Source organism: Engystomops pustulosus, chromosome 6 (genome assembly GCF_040894005.1).
Source record: "Engystomops pustulosus chromosome 6, aEngPut4.maternal, whole genome shotgun sequence".
NCBI classification, from domain to species: Eukaryota; Metazoa; Chordata; class Amphibia; order Anura; family Leptodactylidae; genus Engystomops; species Engystomops pustulosus.
Genome location: NC_092416.1, coordinates 123463430 through 123487041, shown reverse-complemented (window position 1 = coordinate 123487041; position 23612 = coordinate 123463430). Strand labels below are relative to the sequence as shown.

The 23612-nt window shown below is 41.0% G+C and overlaps 1 protein-coding gene across 6 annotated transcripts in view; it reads right to left on the bottom strand.

Annotated features, from left to right (window-relative positions):
* Positions 1-23612, bottom strand: part of RTEL1 (regulator of telomere elongation helicase 1) — a 94726-nt gene that overhangs the window by 5419 nt on the left and 65695 nt on the right. For all 6 annotated transcript variants that reach the window (XM_072110841.1, XM_072110843.1, XM_072110840.1 and 3 more), the window contains 9 exons: positions 14253-14376; positions 13478-13652; positions 9335-9477; positions 9166-9261; positions 8507-8711; positions 6298-6420; positions 6114-6209; positions 1644-1856; positions 641-844 (listed from right to left, as the gene is read on the bottom strand). In XM_072110841.1, coding sequence (XP_071966942.1) covers positions 641-844; positions 1644-1856; positions 6114-6209; positions 6298-6420; positions 8507-8711; positions 9166-9261; positions 9335-9477; positions 13478-13652; positions 14253-14376 — 1379 coding nt within the window. The remainder of the gene's footprint in view (positions 1-640; positions 845-1643; positions 1857-6113; positions 6210-6297; positions 6421-8506; positions 8712-9165; positions 9262-9334; positions 9478-13477; positions 13653-14252; positions 14377-23612) is intronic.

The window sequence follows — 23612 nt, the reverse complement described above, 5'->3', positions numbered from 1 at the left end:
AATAAATATTTCTATGAAGGAAATATTTTGTCAAAACGATCGCATGCCTGTACCTCTCTTAGCAGAAATCTCTTTGTGAAATCTCGTAGAAGTATGTTGACCAAAACCTTTGTGTCTTACTCCTCATTGATAATTAGTTCTTTAATTACGTTTTGTCTAATTTTTACCTCAAGAATGGCGGAAATAGCTCAGTTGGGAGAGTGTTAGACTGAAGATCTATAGGTCCCTGGTTCTATCCCTGGTTTACCCAGTAAGCCCACAGTCTACTGGATAGAGGCACTGTATCTCTAGGAGTTGTGAGTTCAATTCCCTGTTCTTGCCTTACAAATCCCTCAGCTCCACTTTGCTGACAGTTTCCTTTCCTCACCACCTTTCTATGATGTTGTCACTCAGCCCCGCTGCTTTCCCCTTCTGGCTCATTCCTTTAGCCTTCCATTAGAACAATTTATAGGAAACACATGATAATCATCTATTCCTGCACCTAATCATATCCTCCATCTTCTATTGCTGCTATTACACCAACTGCATAGGAATAAGTGACAAGGTATAACACCTTCCTTCACTGTCAGATCCATACCTACACACAGAAATGAATATATATAGATACCCACAAATATGCATTCAGCTACCACACACATACCTTGTGTATAGTTAGTTGGTCCATCTGCACAAACGTCCATTGACCCTCCTGGTCTGTCCTGTCCACTGTTGTTACTGGATACTACTGATGGTGCTGGCTGCTTATGGCTCTCTGGTTTTCTATAGCTGCAGCTTTCTCCGGTTAACTCCAAACATAGCTGGTTAAATTTCTTCTTATGAGGAACTCTGATAAACCTACAAAATTCTAAAAAACAAAACTAATATAAAAGCAGTCTACATTTACATAAGTAGTCCACGTCTAAGAATTGTTCAAATTTTCGAAACGCGTCAGTTTTACGATTGGTTATGGCATCATGAATATTTTGTTTAATTGGAATGAAATAAATATGCTTTTAATCTATAACATTTTTCCAAGGATTTGGCTGTGTACTGGATATCCATGTGCCATTTGCACACTGTATTATTAGCCCAGTGAGTAACTCTTCAATAGAGATCAGTAGCCCCGCACCTTTTATGTGTTCATGACATACATTGTCACCTTTTATGCTTCTGTGTCAGCTGATATCAGAATCAAGATAAAATAGTATAAAAAACAGTACAATTATTTCATTTCAGGGGTTTTCCAGCAAAAGTCATTGGTGGGAGGGAGGGTGGGGGAGAGGGTGCTCACAGATCACAAGAACATCGGACCCCTGTTCTTGTGGTCTGTCGGGGTGTCAGTGAAGAGATCAGGAAGTTGGGCCTTATCTTGTGGATATGGTCCAACTTTTTTAGCTTTTTTTTTTTTTGAGGGGAAACCCCTTTAACGAGGGGCGCTGAAGATGGTGAGTAGTAGGAGAAAACAGGCTACCGGGGCGTGGAGTAGCCGCCTCGTGTAACCTCAGATGCCCTTAAAAGGGCTATCCTCACGTCCCATTGATCCACCTACCACCCGATCTACCTTTATAGGTAGATTTGTGGTGGTAGGTTTCCTTTAAATAATAAAAAAATTAATAGATTTAAGTGTAGCACTTAATATGCAGACTCCTGTAAGTGTTCCTCACCTCTTAATAACTTGTAGTGTTCTTGCTTCTCTGTAAGCAGCGCTGCAATCTCGCTCACCATTGCTTCATAATTATCTGTCTTTTTATAAGAAGTGAGAGACGCAGAGAATCGCTGGAAGTTAGGGGGACCCAAGGCTTCCTTCACTTGCGTCAGATACACAGATACCTGCATCTGCTGCTCTTTATTAGGAGGTGGAGCAATGTAATTGTTTGCTAAAACAAAAAGACAAACATTCAGGATGCCTGAAATTCTAGGAGATCAAGTCTATCGTTTTCCTTACCTCCAAATTTAGAGGGCTTATTAATAAATATCACTTACTCTGTCCTCAAACAAAACAGATGTTTTTTGCACCCTATACAGGCTTGAGGAGTGTGCAGCATCAACTAATGCCCTTTCTTATGGTGCTCCTCACTAATATATTTTTTTTATCAATTCAGTTTTTATCCATTTTAAGAGTACAAACAAAGCAATTGTGCATAACATTCCCAAGGCACTTTACATCAACAAGAGAGCCTAACATATCCACCATAATATATATCCATATAGAATGGATGTTGGGTACTTATGAGCAGAAAAGTTACACAAGATATACATGGTTAATAATCAAACAAAAACAACACAGCAAGAAATGTGAACATGTCAACATTAAAGAAGACCAGACACGGGATGGGAATGAAGAGGATGGCAGGTGCGTTTGTCTGGTTTGTTTTTTGTTTTCTAAATGGTGGTTTTAATAAACATCTCCATTTCCTATGAAAGTGATTAAAACTGGTTGTTGTAACATTAAGAAGCTGAAAAAAACTGTCCAAAGCAAGTAGTGTTTAAAGGGAACCTGTCACCAGGAGAGCCATTTTTAGCACTCCCCCAGTTCCCACAGAGCCTAGTACATACACTGCCAAAGTGTTTTTGTATTAAAAATTGGTTTTACAGAAAAAAAAGATATGTTATATTGTACCTTTCATTAGCATCTGCTGTGTGACTAGGGGAACAGCTTCTCCATGTGACCTTTTCAAATATATGAAAACACCCATCACTGGGCTTAGCAACGCCCCCTGCTACTCTACAGCCAATCCCGAGTGTGGGGAGTTATTCATATATTTGAAAAGGTCACGTTTCCCAAGGGTGGGGGGAACTGCTCCTTTCCAGCCCCTCCTAATTGGCAACTGCCTAGTCACACAGCAGATGCTAATGAAAGGTACAATATAACATATCTTTTTTTCTGTAAAACCTATTTTTAATACAAAAACACTTTGGCAGTGTATGTACTAGGCTCTGTGGGAACTGGGGGAGTGCTAAAAATGGCTCTCCTGGTGACAGGTTCCCTTTAATAAAAAAAAAAAATCAACCTGCTTGTTGCAGTGCTATGTTTCATTCTTGTTGCATATCCTGCAGCTGTATTAGTCACACAATGAATGTAACATATTTACATTAATTGTGTGACTAATACAACTGCAGGATATGCAACAAGAATGAAACGTAGCACTGCAACAAGCAGGGTGTATGTGTGTGTATAACCCTAGAAACATCCTACTTGCACAAGCCCTTGTGCAGATAGCACATTTATACATGTCAAGACAGTGTTCCACTTAATCATATCTCCTGAACCTTGCCAGAAAGTAATAAATCTGTAAAGGTTTTACAACTTCCCAGTATACAAGTGACACATGCTGCTTTCTGCTGCAGAGAACACAGTCATAGACCTCATGAGTTGTGGAGGTAGTTCAGAATCTCAAAGGAGTGATAAACAAAGTATCGCCTGGATCACAATGTTACTAGTCATAACGTCATGTGACCTTTCATGTGGAAACTCAACATACAAGGGATGCAAATACATCTTCTAAAAGCATTTCTAAAATAGGATCACTTCTTCTTTTCACTAGTCTTTAAAGAGGATCTCCAACTACTGTCTAATATGTATCCAAATTTGGCAACTGGGACCATAAACAAAAAATCATTAGAGTGAATATTGTATGTTGTTGACCTTTATTTATAACGTTCATATTTCTGTTTCATCTCAGCGATTCAAGAAAAGGCCTTGAATCACTGCAATAGTGATAACTATGACTGGAAACGCCAAAAAGGTGTCTGAGTAAATGTAAATATAAAAGATGTCTGGTAGTTGTCAGCACATTACCCTCTGTAAACAGTATTTTGTGCTGTCAACAATGTAAATAGTATGGGGACACATCATTTGTGTGGTAGTAATTCTGAAATGTATCTAAATTGCTGGCTGGGAGACCCCATATAAACAGGACCACTTTTAGGCTACATGACCATGTGGTTCCCGGGTGAGCATTGGGCCAGGTGCTGATAAGGTGAGGGGGTAGCACTCTTTGCTCCTCCCCTCAACATAGAAAGCCAAGCAGGCGCAATCCGGCAAAAGATAGGACACATCCTAACCTCCTAAAGCGTGGCCGACCGGTCATGTTGATGTGTTGTGAGACTCTTCTCCGTGACCTGGTGTGGCCAGATCACTGCCACAATACCGGTTATGTGTAAACAGCCTTAAAGGGGTATTCCAGGAATAAGCATAATTCAAATACAAATGGATCCTTAAAATATAAGATTAAGCTCCTCTCAGCAGAAAAATGCTGATGACATAGACTGTAATGAAGAATTAAAATGCTCCGGGCCCTTTAATCAGTCCGTTAATTTCCTCCGCGCGGTCCGTTGCGGAGCAGACACGGGACAGAAGATGGCTGCTGGTCACATGTCCACATCACATGTCCTGCACCTTCCTGGGCAGGTCATGTGATCACCACTAAGTTTGATTGTAGTAGGTTGGTTGCAGGGCATCCAGTATATGGCCAGTGTTATGGTGAGGCGTCATCTCATTGAGGTGATGTGCAGGGATGGCAGTTACACACATTACTATGGTAACAGAACAGGACAGTCTGTTACATCATCACTGGGAGCAGAGCATGAGAGGGAAGAGGAGTTACTGATAACTAAAGGATCATGGGGACTTGTAGTTTCCAGTGGCGTCCATCTTGGTGATAACTCGGCATACTTTAGAAAGCCCATAACATTTTGTTAATCATAAAATCAAACTATTTAATGGTCCATTTTGTGGTGAATGACATTGATACAAAAACCCATAATGCTATAAAAAGATGAATATAACAAAACTCAGATGTTCATATTCCTGGAAAACCCCTTTTAGTTGATCATGACGCTGCCATTTCACAACACACTTGTTGGTTATTGTGAAAGGTTTCCTGAATGAATGTCTCAGCCAACTCGACACATCTGACACGTCAAAATATATGCAGAATGAGACAGCAAAGCTAAACATAGCTCCGGAGAGAACATTTTTTTGTTTTCATCCCACTGCATTTCAACAATGTTTTATCCACAATTAAAAATGTTTCATAGGAGCAGGTTCTAGTCCTATCTCCTGACTGCTATCACTCTTGGTGAAGCAGGCTGTTGTGAGTTATGATGCACCCTCAAGACAAATGTTTATACTACTTCTGACAGGATATGGTCTTCAAAGGCAAGCAAAAAACCAAATTCACTAAACCCAAAAAATGAAAATACTGGTCCTGGAGTAGGCATCCAGTTGGTCCTGACAATGTGTATGGTGTAGGTATAAGTGAGCAGAGTGTTTTCTGCCTCCCCTGGCGTTCATAACACAATGCAAACAAAGATGCCACTTAACTTTCATCAAAATCCCAACATTCGAAGTGTCATAAACATCTAACAACTATTTAACTCCTTGACAATGGGTTTCAACTGAGACGAGTAAGCACCATTTCACACAGCAAGAACCAGGCATCATGCGAAGATCAGAAAGTCAAATTGCGGACCATTAATTCTTCAAAGCAGAGAGTTCTGGTCAGATCACAGCACTTGAAGGCTTACTTTTACTTTCTTAGTGAGGAAATCAGGAGAGTCATTACATTACTACTAAAAGAGATGTCAAGTTTTCGCAAGAACAGGTTATTGGTAGCATAATGAAAAGTTGTATAATTTCCCTATATACCTTCCGTATATGAACTCCACCTCAAAAGTCTATAATCTTCTATACTTAATTAAATTAAAATAAACAAATATAAGGATACTGTCAAGAAGACATTACATGTTTCTGTTATTAACATTGATTCTCTTATAGATAGTTATACACCAGAGTTCTAAACTACGGTATCTGTGAACTTAAAGGACCGTATTGTTTTAGGTAGAGTCATTTTCGACACCGGCAAGTGAGGTTCTCAACACATCCTATAAAGTTGAGACCATTTATTCTGGATTTTTTATACTTGATGACCCATACTACATAAGATGGTGTACATCGTTTGTATGTATTTTCTGTTGTTTAAAAGAAGTAATCAAAGACAAAGGATTTATTGTTCTAAATATATAACATATGATGTGCTCTTCTGTTATTTTAGTACTTCTATTGGAAGGTTTCCGTAATATCATTGTGTATCTTTTGGGTGTTAAAAACTATTATGACCTCACACTCTCACCTTTCAGTGATTCAGAACTTAAGTGCCCCTCTCCGTGGTTCAGGTGCTCAGATGAGCTCTCAGAGAAGGTCACTTTGGAGTCAGATGAAGCTTGTGCTGTAAAGGCAATGAGAAAGGAAATAATGTATCTTGAGGGATTTTCAGAATAAACAGGTTAAAAAAAATAAAATCAAAGTAATATTACCCCTCTCACGCTCAACCCTTGGTATACTGTGTTCTGGTTTATATCCACACCCCATTCCGGTAAATTTTTTGCACGCTGAATCAAATTCTTTCTTGTGGTGGGGTCTAATAAACTGGTAAAAACCTAAAATATAAGCGATATACATTTTTTTTTAGAGGTGTTACATAAAAGAAAAATTAAAACAACAATATTGACGGGACACACAAGGCATAATTCATGCCAGGTGAACAAGAATAGGGAAGATGCCAGTTGGGGCGGTGAGGCCCCCGTCCATGACTGTGTGTAGACCATACAAGCTGACCAGTGTACTGGTCAGATCTCATGAATGGAGCAAACTACAATGTATTTTTATCAAAGAGAAATAGGATGCAAGGAATCCCTGTCTGCAGTCTGTATTGCAGCACAAGCACCGTGACAGTTTTTCCAGAGTTGGTGCTGAAGTTCGGCTAGGTCTCCTTGCATCATATTTCTGTATGATGCAAGGACATAGCGTGGAATGGTCACTGCTTACTGCCTCTACTACTGCCTTTTCTAAAATGAAATCAGCACAACCCGGCAAGAAACCCACTATACTTCTTTCAAAGATAACCTTACAAGTTTGCTCATATGAGCTAACCCCACACTGCAGCCATTTTTTGTGATCAGTAGACACTATCATTCTTCCAAGAATCAATATATAAAGAAAAAAAAATCAGTTGTTTGTGCATCATAATTCATTCACAAAAGGCAGGCGATTTGGATAAATAGTAAGGTTGTATATTATTGAAAGGGAAGTAGTCATAGCAACTAGGATATAAAGCTTTAACAATCCCCCTATTTAATAACGAAACAACTAGTTCTACAATGGTTTACATCAATACTAGAAAAAAATAGGGAAGGCCAAAATTGACTCGCTGTACTGGTACGAGAATAAGAAGCAAAAAAAAGGTTAGGGTTGAGGATTTGTTTATTCATTAATAATTAAAAGGGCGGCGCGTTTCAACACAGGAATGGCGTCTTCATCATGCCAAAGCGATAAAAAGCAAATCCACAACTGTATGGAAACAAATATTACAGAACACATATTATTGAAGTGCGTTCAAACAAAAACGGGTACTAATGTGCAATAGAAGGAAAAATATAGAGTATAAAATCTACTTGTGGCTAATAGTAAGAGCTGTGTTCTATTTAGGTGGAGAACTGGAAGGGAGCGCGGATAGTCTCGACGCCTGCGTGTTGTAGCTAGGGAGGTAGGCGCATGCGTGTGGAGCGATATGTTTAGATTCAGCGCTAAATAAGGAGGTTATTGCATTATTTTTATTGTACTAGCTTTACACTGAACTCTACTCGACTTGCACGCTCTATACAACTTTCTACAATGTTATTCTTAATATGCTGTGTACATAATTATTTATAAACCCCTATTTTTACTTTGCTAATGTATGTGTTCTGTATTATTTGTTTTATTTTTGTACAGTTGTGGATTTAGCTCTCTGGCCTGATGAAAACAGAATTGCGGCCTCAAAACACGTCACCATTTTCATTATTGCCGTATAAACAAATCCTCATCTCTATCTCTTTTCTCTGCTTCTTATTCTCATACCAGTAGAGCAGCCTACCCTATTTTTTCCTAGTATTGTCCTATTAGCTTACTGGGTCCTTCCCAGCTTCGGGGCTAGACGCTGCAGTACACTTCTTCAGCTGTTGGAAACATTACATGTTTTTTGGCACCACCTTCACTGAATCTCTCTTAAAAGGTTTTTTCTGCACAGTCTCTACTTAATGGTTTACATAACTGATAAATGATAAATTGTCTGTAGAAACTATGAGCAACCAAAACAGTGTCAACACTTTGTCTTATAAACAGTGGGGCAGCTGGTATGCATTTACACATGGCGATCATTAATATGTTGTCCATTATAAAAAATAGTTATTTTATTGGGATATAAGTAATAATCAATGTTCTAATCACATATGGCAAAAACACAACCAAACAGTGGAACACATGGGGACAATAGATGGGATTTGCTTTGTGGCCTCCATGCAATTCTGAATGAAAGTTTAAAACTAATTAGCAAAAAACATTAAAAAGCAAAATAATTAATTGTCTGTAAATAATTTTACAGACAATAAAATGGGCTGAAATTGTAACACAGGAACATGCAATTTCTTAGGTATATCTAAAAAAATTACAAATAAATATGGCCAATGCCATAGAATACAACCTCACCTCTCATCAGGACATGCTTCCCAGGCTCATGGCAGAAGAAGGTGCATAACTTTGTAATGAGGCTCTTCAAGTCATCACTCTTCTTGTACTCTGTCAGCGCCATGGTGAAGAGGTTGTAGCTCTCCTGACTAAGACACTGCTTGACAGATAGCATGAACATAGAAGCGCTGCTCATCTTCTTGTTCGGGGAACCGCCTTCCAGAGCCTGGTTAAGCACAGATAAGTAAGACTTAGAGTTCAGTGAAGAGATACACAAACAAACTATAAAAATCTCTCAAAAGACAACACTGGAAGAACCCTGGTTACTAAGATTACCACCAAGTGCCCCTTATCCTACGAAATAACTACATTGTAATGAATGACAGAGATTACAGCTCATAGCTTCTGGTAGCTGGAATGGTACCGGCAGTTGTTCAGCAAAGAGAAGATCACTATGACAAAAACAAGGAGGATTTGGCACTGAAGACAATGACTGAACATGTGTCCTACTCAACTCAGGTCACTAGTTGGAAGTTTACCCACCTCTACTGAACCGAGCTAGTAGTGACAGTGAGATAATGCAGAATAAACTGCTGGAAGAGTTTTTGAGGACCATTCTGAAAGGACGTAAGTGACAAAAATGAACTTTGATGATATATGATGATATAAAAGATACATACTTTGTTCTGGACAATCTTTATCTTCTTCTTGCTCCCTCTATTCTCCTCACTCAGGCGCTTATCATATTGCAAAGACAGCGTTGAAAGACGGGTTATCTGTAGCAGAAGACATATCAGAGATGGGAAAGACACCAGATAGATTTCTTGAAGCCAATACTACAATTATCACCTTCTCATCAGAGCTTTGCTCTCCTTGCAGTCTCTTCTCGCTGTGATCCAATGCGTCCAGTAATCCAGCTGGACGCCGAGCAACGACATCAGTATTCTCTTCATAGCCCTCACAAAAGTCAGATTGGGTCTCCATTCTGCCTCCTAAGGTCATACATATATAGGATTTTACAAATGATTAGAGGAATGGATGGCATTTATTGTGTTGGTGGGTGTTCTGCTTATCCAAAGCCGTCTAGTGCATGAACAATATTGGCTGCACAGCAGTGGTCACTTATATTCAGAAAGACTATTTGCTTCACATCTCCCAAATGTAATAGATGGACAGTAGAGTTCATGCATAGAGTTCACAGTTACCTCATAGTTATATGTTCACATGAATAAATCATCACAAAACCACTAAAACTGAACATCTGCTTTTTAGCTAGTCACAACCTGCAAAAAATAGTGATTAAATATACAGATCAAAACAATAACCCCATAAACCTATGTATTTTTTGAAAGCAGAAAATCTGGAGATTGCATTTGTCTTGATTAAACAGTTGACAGCCTGTTAACCTCTTTGTGACTGAGGGTCATCGGTGACTGAATGTCCAGGTCAATTTTTCAGTTCTATTCTGCTTTTACTGATTATATTAAACATATCCAACTAATGTTATTATTCTATCAGGTAAAAATTAAAAAATGTGAAAATATATGCTTGTTTTTGTAATTTTTCCCATTAAAATCTGTTTAACAAGCAGTAAAATTGCTAAATCTTTACTAAATATATATTAAATATGTATATGTTTATGTATAAATATTTTTATGTTCAGAGATAGAGGCAGAGGGTGCATGTACTTTTGCAAAGTGTCTTCTGCAGCTACAGCTGCATTCTGCCTTCAGCTGACAGGTTGAAGGGGGCCTCACTTGAAACGGTCACATATGTCCTGATCACCGACACCTAGAAACACAATTCTGGTGTCCTATTAAACAGGAGAATCTCCTATGATATACGGTAACTTTATCATAATAATGTGTTTCCATGGGAAATATCCACTTTTAAAATTACAGTCAGGAATCAAGTTCTGTAATTAAAATATGTTTTTTTTGTAACAGTGGATATCTCTAGTTCTGTTTCACTTAGAAACATGAACCTATTATTGCATTTAAGAGATTCTCCCCTTTAACGCCTTAAAATTTTTCGCTCTCCACCTTCAAAAAATCATGAGCTGGTTGAGGGCATATTTTCTGCGTAACTAATTAGACGTTATTTATTATTCCATGCCATATACTGGGAAGCTGAAAAAAAATTTCCAAATGTGGCAAAATAGTCAAAAAAACCATATGCGTTACCTTCTTTTATGATTTTCACTGTGCGTTCCAAATGATACGTCTACTTTATTCTTTGGTTCAGTATGATCACGGTAAAAGTTTTGTTTTAGAAACTTGGGAGCTATTTTCCGTTATGGGGTTCACCGCCGGCAATAACAGTTTTTATATTTTGATATATATGTATATATTTTATTTTTTATAATTTTTTTTAGACCCTCTAGGGCAGTAGTGGCGAACCTATGGCACGGGTGCCAGAGGCGGCACTCAGAGCCCTTTCTGTGGGCACCCGGGCCATCACCCAAGCACACCAGACAGGACTCAAAGAATCTACAGCTAAAGCTAAAAGATGCTGCTTTCAGTCATATTTTGATACTTACTTCGCTACTTGGGACTGTAGGAAGAGGGAGAATGAGTAGACAGGGACGAATTATCCCTGCTGGCCCTTCTGCTGGCCCCAAAATTCTCTGCACAGAGGGACACTAGAAAGAAGCTAAAATGATGTAAATTTTCCATCTTGTCGTCAGGAGGCCAATATGATCGAACATTGTTGAAGAACAGGGAGAAATAAGCTACTGCTTTAATTTTTGGTTGGCACCTCGCGGTAAATAAGGGGGTTTTGGGTTTCAGTTTGGGCACTTGGCCACTAAAAGGTTCACCATCACTGCTCTAGGGTACTTTAACCCTCGATGGCCTGATCTTCCTGCCATATACCGCAATACTACTCTATTGGCATTATTGCATAGCTTATTGTTAAGAATCTTCACAAGCCATGCAACCTAGGATTTGACGAAGACCTGAGGCTGTCATGGCAACCGATCGCCACTACCAGATGGCGTCCCAAGGAGTGGCAATTATAACAAAGATGGCGGCGCCCACACGCCGCTGATTTTTAAATGCTATTGCTGCTGATGTGGTTGTGCACTGGCTGGGCCTAAGCACGGACCTGTCGCTGACCTGGAGCCTGCACATGAAGAAAGAAGAGGAGCTGCCCTGGGAATGGTGAGTACTCAGTTTTTTTTTATTAATGTACTGGTCGCTGGCTACACTATTGGGGGCTGGCTGGCCGGCCCGTACACTACTGGGGGCTGGCTGGCTGGCCGGCCGGCCCGTACACTACTGGGGGCTGGCTGGCTGGCCGGCCGGCCCGTACACTACTGGGGGCTGGCTGGCCGGCCCGTACACTACTGGGGGCTGGCTGGCCGGCCCGTACACTACTGGAGGCTGGCTGGCCGGCCCGTACGCTACCGGGGGCTGGCTGGCTGGCCGGCCCGTACGCTACCGGGGGCTGGCTGGCTGGCCGGCCCGTACGCTACCGGGGGCTGGCTGGCTGGCCGGCCCGTACGCTACCGGGGGCTGGCTGGCCGGCCCGTACGCTACCGGGGGCTGGCTGGCCGGCCCGTACACTACCGGGGGCTGGCTGGCCGGCCCGTACACTACCGGGGGCTGGCTGGCTGGCCGGCCCGTACACTACCGGGGGCTGGCTGGCTGGCCCGTACACTACCGGGGGCTGGCTGGCCCGCCCGTACACTACCGGGGGCTGGCTGGCCCGCCCGTACACTACCGGGGGCTGGCTGGCCCGCCCGTACACTACCGGGGGCTGGCTGGCCCGCCCGTACACTACCGGGGGCTGGCTGGCCCGCCCGTACACTACCGGGGGCTGGCTGGCCCGCCCGTACACTACTGGGGGCTGGCCCGCCCGTACACTACTGGGGGCTGGCTGGCCCGCCCGTACACTACTAGGGGCTGGCTGGCCGGTCCGTACACTACTGGGGGCTGGCTGGCCGGCCCGTACACTACTGGGGGCTGGCTGGCTGGCCCGTACACTACCCGGGGATGGCTGGCTGGCCCGTACACTACTGGGGGCTGGCTGGCCCGTACACTACTGGGGGCTGGCTGGCTGGCCCGCCCGTACACTACTGGGGGCTGGCTGGCTGGCTGGCCCGCCCGTACACTACTAGGGGATGGCTTGCTGGCCCGTACACTACTGGGGGCTGGCTGGCCCGTACACTACTGGGGGCTGGCTGGCTGGCCCGCCCGTACACTACTAGGGGCTGGCTGGCTGGCCCGTACACTACTGGGGGCTGGCTGGCCGGCCCGTACACTACTGGGGGCTGGCTGGCCGGCCCGTACACTACTGGGGGCTGGCTGGCCGGCCCGTACACTACTGGGGACTGGCTGGCTGGCTGGCCCGTACACTACCGGGGGATGGCTGGCTGGCCCGTACACTACTGGGGGCTGGCTGGCTATATACTGGGGAGGTTGTGACCAATGCATTTCCCACCATAGGATTACACTTGAGTTAATAGGTTTTCACAGTTTTTGCCAGTAAAATTAGGTACCTCCTCCACCACTTTGCCTGCCGACTAAGAAGCTTGGGACACACAAACATTTCAGAGGGCTTTAACTCCCTGGCTGCTAGAATCTTGGGATCCCCCCCCCCCATTTGAAACTAGGAGAAACTGTTCTGTCATCTAGGAGCGTGTTTCTAGGTACCAGGATCTGGAGATATTAACTGTTAAAGGGACAGGAGTGGTTTACATAAATAAAAATTGCAACCAAAATTCTCACTTTAATGTGAATATCTCCGGATCCATGGCACCTAGAAACACAGATGAGGTTCTAGGTTCTAGAATTCAGGACACATCTCAAAAGTCATTGGTCATAGTGGTGTCACCCTGTGAGGATGTATGAGACACATCCTTGGCAGGGAAAGGGTTAAAAAGTTTTTCATACAGGAAAAGTCATTGTGACTTCTCTGTAATACATGTGCAGTACCTGGTGCAAGTCCCATAAAGATTTGGAGGCGACAGAATGTTTGCGGGTTGCTCACCTTCCTCTCTTTTTCTTTTCAAGCTGGGTACATGCGAGTCCAGCATTTTAGCTTTTTTTAGGTTTTCTCTTATTCTAGAAGCAGCAAAAGATGAATTGGAAGCAAGTTCGGAATCTGAGGTGGATACACAAGGACCTTTGTCTTTCTGAGTTGCTTTAGATACAGGAGGTGGCATCTGCAAAATGTATAAAATTGATGTGTAAAAAAAACAAGCTCCCTACATTGGGAGTGAGAAAACAATACCTACTCATCAACAATTACAACATTTAAAATTATCCTTTAATTTTTTTCCCAAGTCATTTTATATATTTTTATACATCTTTACATGTACACAATATAAAAAATGATAACAAACTAAATAGATGCATTAGCCAGACGGAGATAACATCATGTCCTCCACCCAGCTATGATGGGATAGTATAGGGACGTAAGACTCACAACATGTTGTGGTGTCCATCGCTAAATTACATTATTTGTAATGCCGGCTTGTAATGCTGGCTTATGGATGATAAACCAAAGGTCTTCCATTTCCTGACAGTTCTAGGAGCCTGCTATTATATTCCATGACAGAATAGAGAACTGACATCAAGAGAGCTAAATACAACAAACACATGTATGTAATTACTACAACAGAAATCTATGGGGGCATGTGCCAATTTACAGTAAAACCATCCATTTCAGGTATACATGTATGGTGGTGAATACAGCAAATGCGCAAGTTTATTCCCATATAAATGAACTTTTATGGAATTTCCGCAACCCATTAAATACTTACAATCTTCTGTGCCACACGGAAGAACTGTGAAACATCACGTATTATATGTCCAAAATTATCATAGATGCGGGTGTATGGCCGGACCCAGGAAGGAAGTTGAGCCCGAGCATCACTCTTACTGAACCTGGGAAAGATCATAAAATGCTTCAGAATTTTGCAATAAAATGTCAAGATCTACACACAAGTTGCTGGATTTACGAATCTCTAATAACCTAATCCTACTTAACAGTCTTTAGATACTTTATCATTGATGCCATAACTGAACTCAACTTTCCAGTATTCTATTTAATAAATTTTAACAATCGGCACGGTATAAGGAATGGGATAGAGTGACCCAATACCAGAAACAGCATGAAACTCCATGAAAGTCAATGTAACCATCAATGTCAGGCAGCTATCTCCTGTGAAGCACAAACAACTGATACCACAGTAGATGCCAGCTAAACTCTAGAAAAAAATATTAGTAATGTAGGGCTGTGAATTAAATCTTATCATGAGAAAAAAGAAAGGCACCCTATATGAATTCTATGGTTTTACATATAAAAAAAACATCAAACATCTTGTCCTTAAAAGGCTTTTTCTTTACAACGTTACAACAGTTCATTGTGGGTGGTTTGTGGGCTTTTGATGATATGCTATGTTTGAGTGTCTGGGTTCACTTGCAACACCCAGTTTGGACAAGCTTTAGCTGCTGGACAGCAGGCCTCACAAAGCCTTATATGGGATTGTGGATTACATCTGAACTTCCCCACTCTGTTCTTGTTTATCCAAAGCATAGTGTTATAGCCTTGTTATTTGTGCAGTTGCATCTTAAACTGTTCAATAGTGTGGACAAAGCCAGCCAGCCCCCCCGCCCCCTGTAGTATGTAGCCAGCCAGCCCCCTGTAGTATATAGTCTGCCCCCAGTTTGCCCAGCACAAAAAACCTTTCACCTTTCTGATAGCCCGGCCATGTCATCATCTTTATTCAGCTTCAGGTCAGTGCCGGGCCGGTGTGCACAGCCCAGCCGGCGCACACTATGATGTCTGATGTTAAAGCTATGCGGCCGCTCCATACGGACTTGGGGGAGTGGCGCTGGAAAGGGGAATTTTGACTTTTTTTCAGCAGTTTTTGTGCTGAAAAACTCAGCTTATACTTGAGTATATACGGTATTTGCTGGGGATCTGCTTAACGTGAAAGTATGTGGAAAGACATCCACTTTGAAAGTGCCTGGGTAAAAAAAACAAAACAAAAAAGACTGACGTGCCTGAGAATTATTTCAGATATTAGAGAGTGTGGCCAAAATACCTCTTATGTCATACATGTAACATAATTTGGTTACAGAAATACTTCTGAGGAACATTAATCACCTCTTAAAGCCTTATGTGCGCATATGAGTAAAGGTTTGTGGTAGACTGGACCAAAAACAAAGGATTAAAGATTCTTTAGAAATCCACAGTCATCTTTATGTGAGCAAAAGAAACCTGAACCGCACAATTCCTCACACAACATAAGTTAATAAAAAATCTACAGAAATGGAAGTCAAAAGCCGTGGAAAAAACAGAGGGTGACCACAGACATGAAGTATGCACAGAGCGAATACTTGTCACAGACAAGGCCTGGTTATAATTCTATCAATGGGTAAAGTTACAACAGACCGTCAGCTATGATAACTATTAGATCCAAACAGATAGAAAGCTTCCATAGCTTAAAAGCAAGCAGAGATCTTCATAAGCAAGGTTCACTAAAGTAACTTCTAACTTAATTTACAAGTGCTTTACCAGAAACCCTCCAGACTCCGGGGGCTCTTGACCCCCCCCCCTCCCCCTCTCTTAGCAAAAGCACAACCCCTCTGCCCTTTCCCCTTTCTGCAAATATTGTTGAAATAGGAGAGCATCATACTCACTGCTGCCACAAGATTTTTTAATGGTGGAGAGAGGCCAAAATATGTGGTGGGTTTCCTTTAGGTTTTACAGGAAAAGAAACTTGATCCAGCAACAAGAACAAACATTGTTTCTTTAAAAGTGATGCTGCATGCTTTATTTCCAAATCATGGTATTACAAACACATAAAAGTATTGCAACAGATGGTAAATGCCAATGCGTTTCAAATGCACAATGTGTCCTTAGTAAATGCATTAGACGCCATGACTAATACACATTCTTTTAGCTTTCAACCTGCTTGAAAATTGTAGGAGTAAGCTGTTACAGATCCCAAAGCTTTTAACTTGCCTTTTGAATGGAGATTGATCATTGATCCCAACAACCTTCCCGTCATCAAGATATTAAGCACAGCACAATCCAAACCAGTGTAATGAAATTGCTAAAACCATGCTGAGCTGAGAGTCCAGCTGCTGCTATACCAGGATGGTGATGGTTTCACGGTTTCAGACCCCCACTGATCATATATAGCAAAACAAGCTAGATGTCCATACACTAACCTCATGGTGGAAGGGGACCAGATGAATGTGCTTCTTCATCGCCAACTTATGTAAAATATTAATTGCCGTTGAGGTCCACACAAATACAACCTCTACTACTTCATGCACTTTCGTTTGTCGATCAGTGAGTATTATGTTGTGGACTTTTTGAATGATTTCCTCGGTAACCACGTCTGTCGGGCATCCTGGTTGCTTCTCATCAAAAACAGATGTTCGCCCACGTTTGCATTCATTGAACCAATATCTAACTGTGGTCATAGATGGCGAAGTGTTCCCATAAACAGCATCCAACTTTGCTTTTATCTTCTCACATTTCTTCCCATCCAAAAACAGAGAATTACCGAACAATACTGCTCTTCTTCCATCTTAGCGAAAATCACAAAGCACGTTTTACTCAAATGGCTGCCAAATCCAAACTAATCAATCAGTCTGCGATTTGTTTTGCTGTAGTTTGGTGTTATCATTGTATGCTGCCATCTATCAACTTCCCCCAGGAATGCCCTCTAATGCCAAAAACGGGTACTTATTGAACTTTGTGTGTTTAATTTATGTAAAAAAGAAACCAGAAGCACACAATAATAGCATTACTCAGGTACCAGGTACCTGTGTTACACACAGGGGGAATTTATGACTGCTTATTTCGCCAGTTTTCTGGCATTGCTTCGCTAGCCTCAACCTCTTGGTGTATCTGGGGCAATGAGGGAGAGCATGGCCGCTAGCATACGCTGGCGCAGGGGTATGATAAATCTCCCCCATACATTCTTTGATTGCCCACACTTTATGTGCATCACTGTTCTCAGATTAGGTGTACTGTTTGCCACAATTCTTTTGTTAGATCTATGAGAGGGGAACTTGGGTATATTGTGCTGCTTTGTGGATTTGGGAACCTATAGTAAATGGCACAATGCTGGGGACTGCTGTTCAAATGGATATTCTCTGTTTTATTGTCTCTATTGTATCACATACTCTCAAAGCACATAAAAAGAAAACCAATTCTGCTGAAGTAAAGAGCATAAGTTATATATAGTAAATAGGTCACAGGATTTGCACTTCCTCATGTGTTATCTCACCACATGTCCATATGACATTGTAAGGATTGTGTCACAATGACATTATAAAATTTTTATTACAGTCATACATTACACAATTCTTGCCACATGTTTGCCTAAGACAACTGTATCCAGACAAGTTGCCACAGCATAAGGATACAACATCGGTTATGATGTAATGGAATTGCTAAAAGAATGTTATTAACTTGTGTCTACATTTCAGAAATAGAAATTCTGGGTTAAAAGCTTTAGTTTCAATGTCATAAATGTTAAGTGCATGTAGCGATCCACCCAAAATTCTTTATAACTGCGTCCCTTAAAGAGAACATGAGTGTGTGTAGCCACACATTCAGTTTTTCAGATGTAGGTTTTGGAGCCAACAGCAGGTGTGGATAATGGTTTGAGACAAATAATCGAAAAGGTGCTGCTTTATTAAGATAAACAGGTTCAAAGCATTGTAAACGGTAAAAAGCGCATGCTTAAAAACAAACCAAAAACACAACTTGCGGCATCACCCTTAGGAGATTTAACCCACAAAATACATTTTAAAGATGTATGTAAAGTGTTTGATTGACAGCCTGTATAATAATGTTGGTGCTGGTTGCCTCTATGTGCTTCCTGGTGCTGGCTGTACCCTGCAGCCTGTGTATATGTGATACTTCTATACACATGACTGACAGCCTGTATAATGATGTCGGTGCTGGTTGCATCTATGTGCTTTCTGCTGCTGGCTCCTCTCTTCACTTCCTGGTGCTGGCAGCCACAACCCTTGCAGCCTGCGTGTATTCAACTGCTCCAGGATGCAGCCATGTGTAAATCAGAACATGTCAGTTACTTGTGTAGCTGAAGTCTGTGTCTGTGTCACACATGTATAGCAGAACAGAGCATGTCAGAAGATAAAGTACAGACATTAGCAATGCTTTACTATACATTACACACAGAAATGAGCAGGTGGAGGGGGAACAGGAGTGACATCACTTTCTCTCTCCATGGGCGCAGCCAAATTTACATAATAAAGAAAAGATGATTTTACAATGAATTGACATAAAAATATGAATATAAAAAATTGATAAAAGGCTGGGATGGAATCCTTGTGAGCCGCTCCAACGGGTAGTGGTGACAAAATTAATAACAGACGTTATGACCGGTGTCCTTTAACCCCTTCAGCCCAAGGCCCTTTTTCGTTTTTGCGGTTTCATTTTTCACTCACCAGCTTCAAAAATCTAAAACTTTTTTATTTTTCCATGTATAGAGTTGAGTGATGTTTTGTTTTCTGCATAACAAATTGCACTTCACAATGATGGTATTTAATATTCCATGCAGTGTACTGGGAAGCGGGAAAAAAATTCCAAATGGAGTGAAATTGGTAAAAAAAAACCCTGCATTTACGTCATTTTCCTGTGGGGTGGGATTTTACTGTGCGCCCCAAATGACATGTCTATTTTATTCTTTGGGTTGGTACAGTCACGGGGATATCTAATTTGTATAGGTTTTCAATTTTTTTTTCATACATTTACAAGCATAAAAAATTGTTTTTATTTTGCCATCTTCTGGCGCTAATAACTTTTTCATACTTTGGTGTAAGGGGCGGTGGGTGGTATAATTTGTTTTGATGACGTTTTTAATGCTACAATTTTGAAGACTGTATGACCTTTTGATCACTTTTTATCAAATTTTTTATATTTTTCAAAATGCCAAAAAGTGCCATTTTTCACTTTGGGCGCTATTTTCAGCTAAAGGGTAAACGCAGGGAAAACCGTTATATTTTGATAGAGCGGGCATTTTCGGACGCAGCGATTCCTAACGTGTTTATGATTTTTACTGTTTATTTAGGAAAAGGGGTGAATTTTTTGTTTTTTTTTCAGACCCCCTAGGTAACCGTAAGTTGTCTGATTGATCCTACCATATACTGCCACACTACAGTATGGCAGTATATGGGGATTTTCCTTCTCATCGCACATTGCACTCCTAATCGCACATTGTAATCAATAGGCCAAAAATGAGACAGCCTGAGGTCTTCAGAAGAGCTGAGGCTGTCATGGCGACTGATTGCCGGCCCCCAATGAAGTCACGGCCCATGTGCTGGCAGCGATGGACGGGTTGGCACCTATGATCGGTGCTAGCACCAATCGCGCATTTTACCCTGAGCCCTCTCTATGCACCAGCACCCATTACGTCACATGTCGGGGAAGGATTAAGGTTATGCAGTCTTATATAAACAAATCTTCCCACAGCAACCCTTTAATCTCTTTAACATTTAAGTTTTAAGTTTATTGTTTGAGTTATGTAAAGTTATACAATTTTCCTATATACTTTCTGAATCAATTCCTCATAGTTTTCTAGATCTCTGCTTGCTGTCATTCTATAGCAACTTGATTGTTTATTTCCACTGGACAGAAATCTGACCACAGTGTAGTGATGTAACACAAGTGCACAGCTCGTTATAACACACAGCTCTGATTATGACACTAACAAGCCGGGCACCTGTGTGACCATGGTCAGATTTCTGTCCACTGGAAGTAAAAATAGAAACTTTCTATAGAATGACAGCAAGTAGAGATCTAGAAATCCACAAGGAATTTATACAGAAAGTATATTTGAAAATTGGATATTTTTTCATAATACAATCAATAACATTAATTTGCCGAAATGGGAATACAAACCCCCCCCCCCCCCCCAAAAAAAACGGATATGTGGTGAACTGGTTTAATTATTTAACCCCTTAACAGCCCCTTTAAGTTTTCAGTGTTTCACTTTTCACTCCCCACCTTCAAAAATCCATAACTTTTTTATTTTTTTTGCTTTTTGCATAAAATTGCATTTCATAGTAATGGCATTTAATGTTCCATGCCATGTACTGGAAAAAAAATGCATTTGCATCGAATTTACGGCTTTCAATGTGTGCCCGAAATGACATGTCTTCTTCATTCTTTGGGTTGGAGCGATCACGGGGATATCAAATTTATCTAGGTTTTATAATGTTTTCATACATTTACAGAAATTAAAACCTCCTGTACGAAAGAAAAAAAAATTCTTCATTTTACCATGTTCCTGAGCTAATAACTTTTTCATACTTCAGTATACAGAGCTGTGTGTGGTGTCATTTTTTGCGACTTTTGTTGACGTTTTCAATGCTACCATTTTAAGGACTGTATGGCCTTTTGATAACTTATAAAAATTTTTAAATTTTTCAAAATGTCAAAAAAGTGGCATTTTCGACTTTGGGCGCCATTTTCCGTTACCGCGTTAAACGCTGGGGAAAAACTATTATATTTTGATAGATTGGAAGTTGTGGGATGCGGCAAAACCTAACATGTTTTTGATTTTTACTACTTATATTCAGTTCATCCTCCCCGAAAGAAAAAGGGGGAGTGGGTAAGGGGGATAATTCATCGAAAATAGATAAACTATGGAAGTCCCCCTCTGTTAAAACACGTACAGTCCTGAAAAATCTGTTCTGACGAACAGAACCCCAAGAATAAATCTCAGGGCTCTAGGTTCGCGGTGTTAGAGGGAGAAGAACAAGAGGGAGAGGAACTAGCAGCCAGAGGTGACAGTGAGAAGCTTAAAGAAATTCTAGCTTCCATTAAGGTCTGTAGCAATGCAATCGGAGAATTAACGGAGCAGGTGGGGGATTTGAGAGGAGAGGTTTCTCTTCTAAGAGAAGACCTTAAGGTTAGAGATGAACAGAAACTAGCTGAGGAAATTTTTTTTTTTTAAATTGAAAAGGATGCTGGTGCAATTAAAAAAAAAACCTTCCACTTTGGAAAGGGAGAATTCTGCTCTTAAAAGCAGGTTGGAAGATATGAAAGATAGATCCAGGAGGGCCAATCTGAGATAAATAGGGGTCCCAGAAAAAGCAGAAGGGGAGAATACAGTCGACTTTGTTAAAGAGTGGCTCCTTGAGAAAACAGGCAAAGAACATCTTTCAGCTAATTTTGAAATTGAACGAGCACATAGAATCCCGGGGGTGCTAAAGTGCTGGAGTTGGAAGGGGCAATTTTTTTTCTTCATTTTTTTTGTTTTGAATGATGTTCTATATAAGGATCATCTTGTGGAATGTCAGAGGGATGAAGGATTGCCTGAAACGGTGTATTATCTTCAACTATATTTATAAACAATTTCCCGCAATTGTGATTCTGCTGGAATAGGGAGACGTTGTATTTAATAGAATGAAGATGGGCAACTCAGATTTATAGCTCAGTTTTTTCCTTCCTTTTCTAGGGGGGGGGGGGGGGGGCGCGTTTTTTTGATCCATAGCTCCATTGACTTTAAAGTGCTTGATTTTCCGTGCAACGTTGATGGGAAATTTGTTTTTCTGTACGGTGTACTGAAAGGTACTAAATGCATAGTGGCAGGGATTTATATACCTCCTCCTTTTAGATATGAGGTTCTGCTAAGTCTCTTACGGTTTGTTGAGAAAGTGGGGGAATGCCCTGGTAAAGTTCTTGGCGATTTCAATTCTGTATTTTCTGATAACGTTGATTGAATAGGGAAAAATCAGTCTGTGAACCTAGGTGCTAGCGATACCCCCTTTGCCAGATTTTGCCATGAAATAGGATGGATAGATGTATGGAAGTGCATTTATGGTGATAAGTTGGCATACTCATGCTTTAATTGCTCACATAATTCCTTATCAAGAATATCAAGAAGATCTTGCTCTTGCAAATGCCTTAGCGGTGGGATGGATTAAAAAAATTAGATATGATAATCGCTCGATTTCAGACCATTCTCCGCAGGTTTTGGAGCTATTCGGCTCGATTGTACCTTCATCTAGATTTTGGAAACTTAACCCACACTGGCTCTCCTTGATAACAAATGAAAATAAAATAAAGAAAAATCTTTTTTATTTTATTGTGGTAAATCGATCTATCAATAATTATGGGGTGCTATGGGATTCGTTGAAATCGTTTTTGAGAGGTTTATTAAATTGTGAAGTGATATATTTACGAAAAGAGTTTGTTAAACAGGAAAGGCAGTTAAAGGAAGAAGTGAAAAAGTGGGAGAAGGATTTTCAGGAGAATAGATCACAAAGTTCTCTGGATAGATATAATCAGGTGTTGTATGATATATTTCTAATAAAGCAACGCAAAAGCTATTTTTTTAGACCAGTCAGCACACTGCGAGATTCAGGCAATTAAGAACAATTTTGGTGAAATTGTACAGTCAGCGAAATAAAGGCTGTAGGCCAGTTTTTTCAATGCATTTATTCTTCAGATCTTTGTGCCACTGTAGAGAATATAAAATGCTACTTGGATGACATTTGTATTCCTTAATTAATGGAAGATAAGAGAAATCAGTTATCTCTTCCAATCTCGGTTAAGGAGTTGGAGGAGACTGGTTGGACGGGTTACCACTGCAGATCTATGATAGATTTGGTTCCCTTCTCCTTCCTCTCATGGTTGAGGTATGGGATAAGGCACAGGTGGTGGGTAGACTCCCTGACTCTTGGTATGAGGCAGGAATTGTTTTGATTAAAATAAATAAAGACCCAGTAGAGAGGGAATCGTATCGACCAATCTTGCTTTGAACGCTGATGCAAAGTTGATGGCTAAATTGCTGACTAATAGACTAAAATAATGGTACCATCTTTAGTACATAAAGATCAATGTGGCTTCGTGGGAGGTCGTCACAGTAGTACAAATATTAGGCGGCTTTTCACAAGTTTGAAGTTGGGTAAGGAGGGGTCCCACTCCATCCTGTCGTTGGATGCCTCTAAGGCCTTCGACAGGGTGGAGTGGGACTTCCTCTGGGAAGTGTTAAATAGATTTGGATTGGGCAATAGGTTTGTGATCCTAAAGCATGTATCAAGGTGAATGGAGATTTTTCTTCCTTTTTCTCCTTAACATGGGGCACCAGACAGGGTTGCCACCAGTCCCCCCCTGCTATTTG